Below are 12,924 nucleotides of genomic sequence, written 5' to 3' on the forward strand. Positions count from 1 at the left end.
TTTATGAAAAGCATTTAACAATACGCTGAAGGCAGTTGACTGAATTTTTAGAAGAGTGATGTTTTCAGAATAATTTTTAGGCATGAAACACATAAAAATTCTTGAAAGTTCTTGAGGGACTTGCATTACACCTTGATCTAAATTACTCCACCATATAATTTTATGGTTCCTGCTTAAATCCCATAGTTGTCGTAGGCAAGACAATAAGATTGCTCTTAGAGGCGATGCAGTGCTAGAAGCATCAGCGAGCGTCGCACGTATCATCCGGCCCCACTAGCACAGATACACCCCTGACTAGGTGTGCACCTTAATATAGGTACTGTTTAAGTTATAAAATATTGTTGCACTTCAAGCATCTCCACTTCCATTCTTATGTACGTGTCTTTCAAGCAAACATCACAATGTCTTTATTACAGTTCATTGTGAACTTTACAGCCTCATTTCATGATGAATGTTCGTCTCACCCCTTCTTCCCCTCCCCACTAGTTATTTCTTTTTTCACCCACAATCTTATCTTAGAGCAGCTACTTTTGATATTTCAATCAATATATTTAACTAGTCAAGGACGTAAAAAAATATTGCTGCTATTATTGTGTAATGCCGCAAACTTTTACGCACTTGGTCCAACAAAGGGCATAGGTAATCTATCCTCACTTCTTAAAGTAATTGGTATTATTCCACCAACAGTATATTGAATCTTTAATTTTTATAACTATGTATCGTGTGTTTGTGAGTGGTAATTATTTATTATTTATATCAATGGTCTTATTATGAAGAACTTTACTGAATGTTGTGAACTATGTATGTAAATGTTAGCAAGGATGTCCTTTAAGTATTGAATGTGAGAGGAATGCAGCCAACAGTAGATATTTATTTATTTAAATTTATTTAAATTTTTTGTTACATGCGCACCAACAGTCCAGGGACTTTAGTGGTGGGCACGACATATACAAAATATACACAAATACATAAAGAAACAAGAAACAAAGGACAAGACATCCATACACACAGACAACACAAGGACAAATACAAATATAATACTTAAAATAATAATTAGTACAAAGTGGTAAGATAGTAAGCAGCAAGACATAAAATTTAATAGAGTACAATAATGTAAACGTGAAAGAGAAAAAATACTGACTATAATTAGTATGAGGATATAAATTACATTAAATACTTTAACATAGCTCTGTACACAATTAATTTGACTTGGTGTTGTGTCTATTATAGTTTTTAACGAGTCTATAAATAAGATCATTCTTGTTATAAATAGTACATAAACTAGAAAAGAGGCGAGAATTGAATTGGGGGATTCTCAATCCGGTGTTCTCAAGAATATAGCTACATTTAATTTTATAGTTATAAATGTTATGTACAAAAAGATAGTCCAAATGGGCTCTACGGTCTGCTAGAGGAATAAGTTTGGGATGCGGAAAACCTCTATGAATTATTAGTTGAGACAATTTGTTTTGTAAATTTTCTAGTTTCTCAATATCAGTCGACCCAATGTCATTCCAGATAGTTGAACAGTATTCTAATTTAGATCGAATTAATGCCAAGTAAAGAGAAATAATTGAATCAGAATTGGTAGCATAATGAGTGATATATTTTATAATAGCAAATGTTCTTTTTGAAATGGAGTTTAAGTAGTTGATTTGTTTATGAAAAAATAATTTTGAATCTAGAAAGACACCAAGGTCTTTTATAATGAAAGTTTTTGAGATTGGGTTACTATTCAGAATGTAATTATAAACTATAGGGTTATATTTCCTAGTAAAGGATATTACCTTAGTTTTACTATCGTTAAGATTGACCAAGTTTAGAAGACACCAGTTATTGATTTCATTAATGTCCCTTTATAGAAGAGCGCAATCATTGACTGTCGATATTATTTTAGAGATTTTCAGATCGTCAGCAAAGAGTACACCAGTTGAGTAATTAAGGACCATGGTAATGTCATTTATAAATATATTGAAGAGGAGAGGTGAGAGAGTGGCACCTTGTGGTACTCCAGAACTAGCATGGTGTAAAGAGGATTTATGGTTATTGACAGATACAAAGAAATATCTATTATTGAGATAGCTAGAAAACCAGTTCAAGTAGTTAGTACAAAAACCAAAGCATCTTTGTTCATGTCTACAAATTAAATTCTATGCTAGCTTATTCGTTCATCATCCTTGTTTGTGCAAAATCAACTGATGATCTACATTATTAAGCATGTGAATATGTCCGGCCAAGCCATCCCTAGACAAAGGCCCATCTACAATGGTCCGAACTTGTGGGTGGTCCGTGTCCTTATCCTAACGTGAATGACATCACGTTGTCACACGGGAAAAAGCCCAGTCTACGATTGCAATGTGCGATTCTACTGATTTATAAAGATGTCACCAGAGAGCAGCAAATATGGAGCACCAAAATAATTGTTCTTTGATTGTTTTTGTTTACTATTTTCCTGCTTTGTAAATGTGTACGCAGCTAAGTTTTGAATGTTTAGTTAACTTGTGAAATTTGTGGGAGGTCAATAATGTTTATTTATTCTGTAATGTAAAAGTAAACTCTAATAAATATCCGTTATTTTCTGTTTACCTTTTGAAACGAGAGGCGGAAACAGCAAATATCAAGAGTGTTCATTCTTCTATGCTACCAATGGACACAGATTGGGACAAAAAGTAGAAATTGACCAATGTATTCGGACCAGGGAGGTTCGGACCATTGCCCACACCACGCCGTCGGCCAATCAGTGATCAGTGTCCATCGGACACAGTTTAGGACATTGCAATTGTAGACGGACCTCAATGTGTGCATTATTGTTACTTATTTTGCAAAACACAGTGTGCCAACTTCAGAACAAAACTTTTGTTTAGGTTGCACCCAAGACCTCTCCTTGTAAGCGTAAAGGGCACCTTGATAGCATGTCACAACACTGCATGGTTGAGTTCATGTCATTGTAGCCAAAAGGCAATGTTTGTGATTCAGTGAAGTTATTGTGATGTTTTTCTGTTGCAATGAGTTTTAATTGTAATATGTAAGTTCTTGTAATGCTGGCTATTAAAATTGTTCCAACAAGGAGTTGTAATTATCCTTTCTTATTTTATCAACATTTGTTCTTGCTAAGCAAGTGCAATACGGTGCTGACATGTTTTTTACTCCACATGCTAACTTTTCCCATTCATGGTTTAGTCATTATAATACTCATTGTAAAAACTAATTTCTCATATGACAAATTCATTCAGCAGTTTAAATTATTTCATTACCTAAGGTTTTATTTTATTTTATGTATTGATACCATGACAAGATGAATATTATTTGTGTATTTAAAAACCAAATTAAAGATATAGAAGCTTTTATTGTAGTTGAAATGCTCCGAGCACGGGCGTTAGGTTGAGTTACAAGAGAGATTATTTTGCTGCCTTAGTAGTAGGAAGAAACTTACAAGTCTCTGGTTAAATGAATTAATTGTAAACCTTTGGCCATGGTAACTTTTTCAGAACTTAAATTTTTTTTTGGGTTGTACATTAAGTTAAGGGGAGGGGGCCTTTGCAAATCTTATTGAATGTTGGGTAGTAATTATATGCAGAACATATTTGAATGCTTTAGTGATAATTTATAAAATAGTTACTGTGTTCAAACTCTGACATACAAAGTGACCCAGGAGTCTATAACCTCACAATGAGCCTACTGCCATCCGTCATGACACTGGCTGTTTTTGAATACATCCTGGTGGGACCCTTTCCTAAAGTATCCTTAAGAAGTGCATTGTAAATGGTGTCAGCTATTTCTGTCGACCTTCTGGATAGTTGCAGGAACCTTACAGAATCGCAGTCGCAGTCTTTGGTGAAAGGATGAGTTGCTGGTGTCCTTTCATGCATCCTTGTGCTTCTGAGGGTTTTGTGGCACTATCTTTTAGTAGAAATGTGGAGATGGTCAATTACGTAGCTAACCAGCAGCTGTCTTACCTTTTTATGTTTATCTGTTATTGTCTAATGATTTATTGAAAACTGAGTGAAAATTTTGTAAACACTAATAAATAGAGACTGGAAAAATTTGCGAGTTCATTTCGCGATAGGCTAAAATACAAATAGTTATACCTCAGTGCTGCCTCTGCTATTGGCTCACAACTCACTTGGATGACTCTGAGCTAATGAGAAACGCCCAACCAAAGCTGTATCGAATTCAGGCTGCTACGTTGGGACGTCTCACAAGACAGCAACCAATGAGTGGGTGACATTTGACTGAGTGTACGTAGAACTATGGAGTTCATCCTACAGGTCATTGAACCCGCGAATTTTTCCGGTCCCTACTAATAAATGACTATGTATAATGTTTTTTTTTATTGATACACTAGGTTTTGTTAGAAGGATCAAAATGTCCTTTCACGGCCTGTGTGATGTCTCACTGAATGCAGCCTCTAAATTAAAGGATCCCTTTGTTGAGGCTGCGTCGGTAAAGGACGCCTCCTCACTGTTCTGATGGTTCTGCTGGGGAATGCTCGATGTTGCACTCACGAAGGTGTGGATGCGCAGGTGCGGAGGTGTACGAGTGCCCCAGCTGCGGCAAAAGGTACCGCTGGCTCATCTCGCTGCGGCGCCACATGCGGCTGGAGTGTGGTCGCGAGCCCCAGTACCGCTGCCCGGCCTGCGGTCGCCGCTTCAAGCACAAGCACCACATGCTGAACCACCTCCAAGTGCACAGCAAGACTCGCTAGCACCGCCTCTCCCCTTCCGTCGGCACAAGACTAGTGTGGAGCAAAACAAAAACATTTCCACACACGCTGTGTTTGAATTAAACTTTAACAGCAATTTCTACATTCACATAATGTATGCAGTTTAAAATTGACTAAACTCTTCTTCAACTATGAAATAAAAACATATGGAGAAAATGATTGATGTTCACTCAGTAAAATGGTTTATTTTCGAAAACATGTTTATTGAAGGTGCTTATCCATTTTGATTAGATTGCTCCATGCAAAGGTAGATTAACCAATAGTAAGTAAATGTATCCGAATACATATTTATGACTTTTAAGTATAAGAACTTGATTGTGAGCTGACGAATGTAAAACTTTCTCAAGTATGAAATACCTTGAATTTAAGATTTTATGGACTGTGAGACATTCTGTATTGTAATATTTCTATGGAAGACTTAAAATACTACAACTTCTCATTTCATTATATTGACTATGCACAGTAATAAAATATTTACCTTAACATACATAATATTTCTGAGTGTTTAATTTATTATTTACATTGTAATTGTTTACAAACATTTCATTATATGGAAATAATTTTACCTAAGGAAATTTCTTGAACTATTTTTTTTTTACCTTCGTGCAAGGAGACATGCAAGTTCTGGACAGGAAATTACAAATTTTTCCTGCAAATAATTGTCTTCCAAAGTTTGTTTGACTAAGAAACATCCTGTGGTATATTCCAGAAGCAGGAACAGCCAACAGTAAACAGTTAGGGATCATGCAGCAAGTGCCCTGACGGAGCGAGGGGTGCTGATAACCGCTGACACGTCTGTTCTCTGGTGCGCAGGCGACGGGCCGGAGCAGGGCGACGCGGGGGGAAAGCAGCTGTACTGCTGCCAGAACTGCGGCAAGGTGTACCACCTGTACCACTCGCTACGGCGCCACCTGCGCATCGAGTGTGGCAAGGAACCACAGCACGCCTGCTCCAACTGCAACCGCATGTTCAAGCACCGCTTCAACCTTCTCTCCCACATCCGCAACTCCGCCTGCTTCAACCGCCTCCAGTAGTTGTTCGTTGGGTTGTGCGATATTCAGTGTTGAAACATTTAGAACAATTTTTTTTTTTCATAAGGACTGTTTTTCAATGAATGACAAAAATGGAACATTTTTGAGTAAAATTAATATTTCAGTTTCTAATTAATGTTAATTCTATGGGTCAGTTATATTCTTATATAAGTGAGAAGAGTAATTTTTAAATTATCAGTTTCATTTATTAAAAATATTTAGTATCATATCCATTTAGTTGTACAGGTTAACCTCAAATATGATGACTTTGAATGTAATACATCTCGATTATAAGAAGACTATGATCACAAAACATCTCCATTTTGAAGACGACCACCAGTGTTAGACAGCGGTAAATGTTTTCACAATGATGGTAGATGATTTTCAAGGTGGTAAGAATATAATGCCTGGTATCTGAGACACATTGATTGATTAACTTTGAATTTTAAAAAAAACTCAGAATTAGGATTTTGTTCATGTAGTGAGTGACATTTGTGCTTACAAAATCTACCAAGTGCTTTTTTTTTTTTAAGTAATATTATAAAAACTGACTAAATTGCTTGCATTGAAGTTTAACATGTACAACCCTACACCTAGCGTGAGTGTGAATCAGTTCCTCAAGGCCCCTGCCTAGCTGGACATACACACAGTGTGCAGAGCTTCAGGGAAAACCACACAATTAGAAAACTGCTCTAGATATCATAGAGGTGTCTGTTCACAAAAAGCATTTAAGAATGCACTGAGAGCGGATTTGGTTTTCAAACTGTAATTTTTAGAGGCGTGAAAAGGGCTAAAACTCATCAATTGAGAATATTTTTGAAACATGAAATGCCTGGCAAAGATTTTTGAAAGCACCAAAGGGTCTTATATTAAACCTTTATTTTAATTTCTCTGCCATATAATGTTTTGTTTACCGGTAAAAATTTCTTAGTGTTCTATGTAGACGACAAGAAGACTGCACGCCAGTTCAGAACCTTGCACTTAGAAGCACCAGCAAGCATCGCACTTATCATCCCGCCTCACTAACATAGACACACACTTCTGACTATAAACTACAGTGATCACTGCATGCCATTCATGTGCATTACATTCAACTGGTAGCAAACTATATTTCATGTAATGTGTTGGCTGCTTCCCCCATCATCACTCCAACCTAAGGAGTCAATTCAAGTGGTCAAATATTTAAAACAGTGCTTCTATAGCTTATGTGATTAAAAGTATGTTCTGAATAAATTTGTACTTAAAAGCCATTAAAAATTTTTATTACCTATCGCTCAACCACTTTGAAAGTTGTTCTGAAATGTAAAACCATTTTAGGCACCTGCGAATGAAAATTTGTTCCCCTATGATCCAGAACAGGTACAACATTGATAGTGTTTTTGATCACATTTAGATAGTTATCTATTTTGTACATATTTTATTTTCCTTTTTTATACCAATTAGAATAATTTAATAAGTTGCTGTAATTATTTCAAGCACCAATCAGTTTTCTTTCTGTGGGAAATATATATGAAATGGAATCGACTACGACAGACGAGTACGTGGCATTGGAGAATTGTCACAATTAAATATTTGGAGTGGATACAGTCTTCTAGGGATAGGAACAGTGCAGTTGTGACCAGCACTGAACTGGAGAGAGATCGAAGTGCAGCGAACAATGTTGCGCCTCGCCCTGTTCAAGTCAGCAGACGAACAAAGGAATTGCTGGCTGCAAATTACAAGTACAGTGAAAGGCTTTCAATCAGGAACCACAGTCATGTCAGATTAGCAATTTTGCCCAATTATCAAACATCAATATGGTTTTAACGAGAATAAATGAAAAATTAATATACAATACATTGGTACTTAAAACAAGTAGTATTAAGCTGCTTTATGAAAATAAAAAGTCCAGAAGAGCATTGATCTTCAAAAATTAATTACCTAAATGTACCCATGAAATTTGAAATGTAACCTGCTAAAAAAATAACAGAAAATACTGTACTTAAAAACAGATATTAAGTATAAACTCTCAGCAAACTATAACCAGCTGCACAGTTGAATCTGCAAGTACTTGAAAAAGATTCAATATTCATAAATAATTTCATATTCTATTCAACATTTCAAATGGTGTATTTTTTCAAATTTTTATTTACCAATAGATAGGCCTACACCATGTCGGACACATTCACAAAAAAAATATTATTGAAGGGGGAAAAAAAGATGTAAGATGATTTATTGAGAGATTTAGATTTGTACTGCAAAATTATTCATTCATTATTTTATATTGAACTAATAATGAATCATTATAATTAAAATTCTTAATATTTTTCTATTTTGTGTGTAACCAGATCAACAAAAAAAAAACTAATTTCAAACTTAAAATTTACTGGATTAAGCAAATGCATTACCAGGGTTTTTTTTTTTTTTTAAATTTCCTTTATTTCACACCTCTTTGTAATGGTTTCCATGTAATTTTTTTTTTACTGTATTTTGGATTAATTTTTCTTGGACTCCTTTACAGTTAGGAAAAAAAATTTAACTGTATTTTAAAATTTGATTACAAAAATATTTGATATTCGTGAATATTGTGATACTTGATAAGAATGAAAAACTAGTATTCGCAGAAGTCTACAGAGCAGTGACCCAACCTGGCAGCCAAGGCCAAATGCCAGAATCATCCTGAAAAAATCTAAATGCAAGCGGCTTGATTTGTGCGGGAGTACAGAGTGTCCTCACCGTAGAATGCTCGATTAAGGACCTTTCCCTGTTCTTCCACACGTAAAGTCTTTATTAATCAAGAATGTTAGCATTTACTAATTTTTCTCTATACTCAAAATGTCTTCACTCTAGATTATTTGTTCCCTGAAACAATACGTTTTTCAACAACCATGCCATAGTGCCATATTTATCCACGTATCGATCACACATTTTATACCGATTTTGTTTAATTAAAATATCTCAGCTGTGCATATAAATCTTCATGAACTGTGCCATTAAGTCTGCCGCCTGTCGGGCGGCTGAGTTGGCGCCCGGCAAGAGGGTAAAACTTAAAAATAAACCAGCCAAACCAGCCAGAGAGTGATAGAAAAGAGGGGGGGAAGGGGCTGTTTGTGTTTGTGTGGCCATTCTCCCTCCATCTCTCGTCATAATATTGAAAATGTCCGTGAACTTGCACCATACACAATCATCGCGTATCTATCTCAACAGGTGTTTGTGATGCAACTGGGTCCAAACATTGTTTTTAGCGTGATATTTTCCACGCTTTCTACTGCAACATTTCATTCGTGACAAAACTGCTGTAAAGGGCATGCTTTTTAATGTTGCAGGAGAGATTGTTTTAACATTTGCAAAATGCTAAGGGATACAAGTTATTTCTATTTGATTATGTGTTTTGGGGTAGTTCAGAAAAAATAAGGTGATATGCAATAAAGCTGTTAGAAAAATATGAGCACTTTTTTTTTAAACCCACAACACTAATTTTTATTTAATTTTTACCTTTTACTGTGTGTGAAAAATACTTATACTCTTGGCTCTTGTATTGTCTTAAATCTAACAAGTAGTACTCACTATGTGCCCTAAACCAACATTGTAGACAGTTGCTGATTAGAGGTTATGAACCAACTGCCTGATAACATACCGGCATTAGTTCAAGTGTGTTTACTATAACAAGGCATTTATGGCAAAAATAATTGTGTTTGTTTGCAGACCATGTTCATACTTTCTATTCTAAATTAACAGCAAGATTTGTATCCATTTAATACTATTGTCAACTAAAAATTAAGTGACTGCCAGAATTCAGAGACTTTTAGAATTAAGTCACTTTTGATTGGCATGACTTACACAACACCTTACTTGTTCTATTCTGTGTTTGTTTTTTTTTTTTCCCCACAGTAATCACAAATCCAGTTCATATGTAAATAAGTGAGTTCACGGGGAACTTAAATAATTACGTTACGCAGTCTGTCATCTGGAGTAGGACTCGAGGAAGATGAAAAAGGTTAAAAGAAAGCTTGCGGTAGACGGATGTTACAAGATCAAATTAATACAAACGTTGCAGTCGATGAGGTGCGTGGATGGCGTTCCTCCATGGGCATGGACCAGAAGAGTCGAGGCACCAGGAAGCGGCTGTTACCGTTTGGTCGTTTATAAGTTAATGCCGTAAGTAACATAGAAAATCACTCCCACAGATTAATAATAAATTAGAAATTAATTATTATGAAATCATATTAGTAAAATATTTACTTGATTATATTTTAAATTAGAAGCTAGTCCCCTCGTGGGAGGTGCGTTCCGAAATTAGTGAGCACAGTGCTGCTCCATCAATCATTCTAAAGGTAAAGACATTTGCAGTAAGAGGGTTAGGCAAATAAAACAAAAATCCAACTATTTAGATAATAGTAATTAGGGGTACGTGGCATTGGCTTTCACCTCTTGTTGGGGGTTTGAATTGCCGGGATGATAGGAGGGGTGGGAGGAGGCCTGAAGTGGGGCGAACACACATCGGGCTTAGGGAGGGCATAGCCCTGGCCGACGTCAATAAAATGCTCACAATAATATTCTTGTGATAATTTCTTATTTTAAATACATGATGGATCTCTTTATGAGTTGTCACAATGGTGATATTACACTAAAAATAAACTGATTTGTATATTTTTTATGCCTTTCGTTGGATATGTGGAAACTTCAAGCCTACATCACAATTTTTTTTTATCTAAAGGAATGAAAATTGGTTTTTAATGATTGCAAGATTGTGTTAGCAAATTTCTCTGTTTATTTAAAGTAAAAGTGTTTGATAAAAACAATTTAAATTATTTTCACAATTACAACACACTATTTTGCAGTTGGTTGTCATCATTTTTAAAAGTAAAAAGTTTCATATTCAAAACATATCAATTTACTATCAAATGACATTCCACATAACGTCAAAATTAACTGGGAACAAAGCAGTTATGTTGCATATGTGTCTTGTCTATGATTCACTCAGGCTGTTGGAGGGTGCGGTGACTGTGTAGTTATGTATGAAGAGACAAGGAAGAGGAGGGACTAACAGCAGTATATAAAATTTAAAATCTGACACAGGATTCTATAACCTCTTAATGAGCCATCTGCCATCTGCCATGATACACTGGCTGTTTTTGAATACATCCTCGAGGGACCCTTTCCTAAAGGATCCTTAAGTGCATTGTAAAGGACCTCGGCTATTTCTGTTGACCTTCTGGATAGTTTCAGGAACCTTAAAGAATCGCCGTTGCAGTCTTTGGTGAAAGGATGAGTTGCTCATGTCCTTACAGGCATCCTTGGGCTTCTGAGGGTTTTGTGGCACTATCTTTTAGTAAAAATGTGGAGATGGTCAATTACGTAGCTAATCGACACCTGTCTTACCCTTTTATGTTATTGTCAAATTACTAATTGTAAACAGAGTGAAAATCTGCAAACAATTACAAAGGTTATTATTATGAAGGTGCTTATCCATTTTGATTAGATTGCTCCATGTAAAGGTAGGTTTACCAATAATTACGAAAATGATTTAATTAAATGTATCCTATTACATTATTATGACTTTAAATATAAGAAATTGATTATGAGCTTACAAATGTAAAACTTTTCCAAACATAAAATACCTTGAATTCAAGATTTTCTGGACTGTTAAAAATTCTGTAAGGAATTATTTCTGTGGTAAACTTAAAATGCTACATTTTTCTCGTTTCATATTATTGACTATGCACAATAATAATTTATTTACCTTAATATACAGAATATTTCTGACAGATTAATTTATCATTTTACAATGTAATTTTTTTTTACAAACGTTCCAAAATATGTAATTAATTTTACCTAAGGAAATTTCTTTTAACTTTTTTTTACCTTATTGCAAGGAGACGTACAAGTGCTGGACTGGAAATTACTATTTCCACAAAGTTTTCCTGCAAATAATTGTCTTCCAAAGTTTGTTTGACTAAGAAACATCCTGTGGTATACAGCCAACTGTTGCATCTAATAATCACTAAACAGTTAGGGACCATGTAGTAAGTGCCCTGAAAGAGCGAGGGGTGCTGATAACCGCTGACACGTCTGTTCTCTGGTGCACAGGCGACGCGGGGGGAACGCAGCTGTACTGCTGCCAGAACTGCGGCAAGGTGTACCACCTGTACCACTCGCTACGGCGCCACCTGCGCATCGAGTGTGGCAAGGAACCACAGCACGCCTGCTCCAACTGCAACCGCATGTTCAAGCACCGCTTCAAACTGCTCTCCCACATCCGAAACTCCGCCTGCTTCAACCGCCTCCAGTAGTTGTTCGTTGGGTTTTGCTGATGTTCAGCAATGGTTTCAGTTTCAAACTATCAGTTTTTAAGCATATTTAGTATCATATCCTTTTAGTTTTACAGGATAACCTCAAATATAAGACAACCTCGAATGTAATACCTCTCAATTATAAGAAGACTTTAATCACAAAAATGCTCCGGTCAATGATTTTCAAACTGGTAGAATATATTGCCTAGTACCTATCTGAGACACATTCATAGCTTAACTTTGAAAATAAAAAATAATTCAGAATTGAAATGTTGTTCATGTAGTGATACTTGTGCTTCCAAAATCCACTATCAAGTGCTTTTATTTTTTTTAAGTAATATTATAAAAACTGACTAAATTGCTTGCATTGAAGTTTAACATGTACAACCCTACACCTAGCGTGAGTGTGAATCAGTTCCTCAAGGCCCCTGCCTAGCTGGACATACACACAGTGTGCAGAGCTTCAGGGAAAACCACACAATTAGAAAACTGCTCTAGATATCATAGAGGTGTCTGTATTTGTCGTGCCCACTGCTAAAGGTCCCTGGACTGTTGGTGGGCATGGAAAAAAATAAAAATAAATAAATATTTTTTTTAAATTTGCTGGGTATCAATACTCTATAAAAAACACTGTGTTTTTTTTTTATGTCAAACATCATTCATTTGTGTTTCATGTCATGAAACTAAAATGAAAACCAATATTTCTTAGATCCAACTTTATCAATATTCTGGAAACTTTTTTTTTATTGCCTTTCAAAAGAATTCTTAATTAAATGTCTTTGTTTGTTGTGACATGTACAAAATGCTAAAGGATACAAGTTGTGCAAATGTTCATTATTTCTACTTGAGTATGTGTTTGGGGTGAGTCAGAAAAATAAAGTGATATGCTATAAAGATG

The 12,924-nt window shown here is 35.6% G+C and overlaps 1 protein-coding gene across 1 annotated transcript; it reads left to right on the forward strand.

The window, feature by feature from the left end:
• The first annotated feature begins 2,683 nt into the window (after positions 1 to 2,683).
• On the forward strand, positions 2,684 to 5,757 carry LOC134534605 (zinc finger protein 880-like). The gene is made up of 3 exons (XM_063373087.1): positions 2,684 to 2,702; positions 4,524 to 4,691; positions 5,537 to 5,757. The coding sequence occupies exons 1-3, from the start codon at positions 2,684 to 2,686 to the stop codon at positions 5,755 to 5,757; spliced, it is 408 nt and encodes a 135-aa protein (XP_063229157.1).
• The last annotated feature ends 7,167 nt before the right edge of the window (positions 5,758 to 12,924 follow it).

Source organism: Bacillus rossius, chromosome 7, assembly GCF_032445375.1.
Source record: "Bacillus rossius redtenbacheri isolate Brsri chromosome 7, Brsri_v3, whole genome shotgun sequence".
In the NCBI taxonomy this organism is placed as follows: Eukaryota; Metazoa; Arthropoda; class Insecta; order Phasmatodea; family Bacillidae; genus Bacillus; species Bacillus rossius.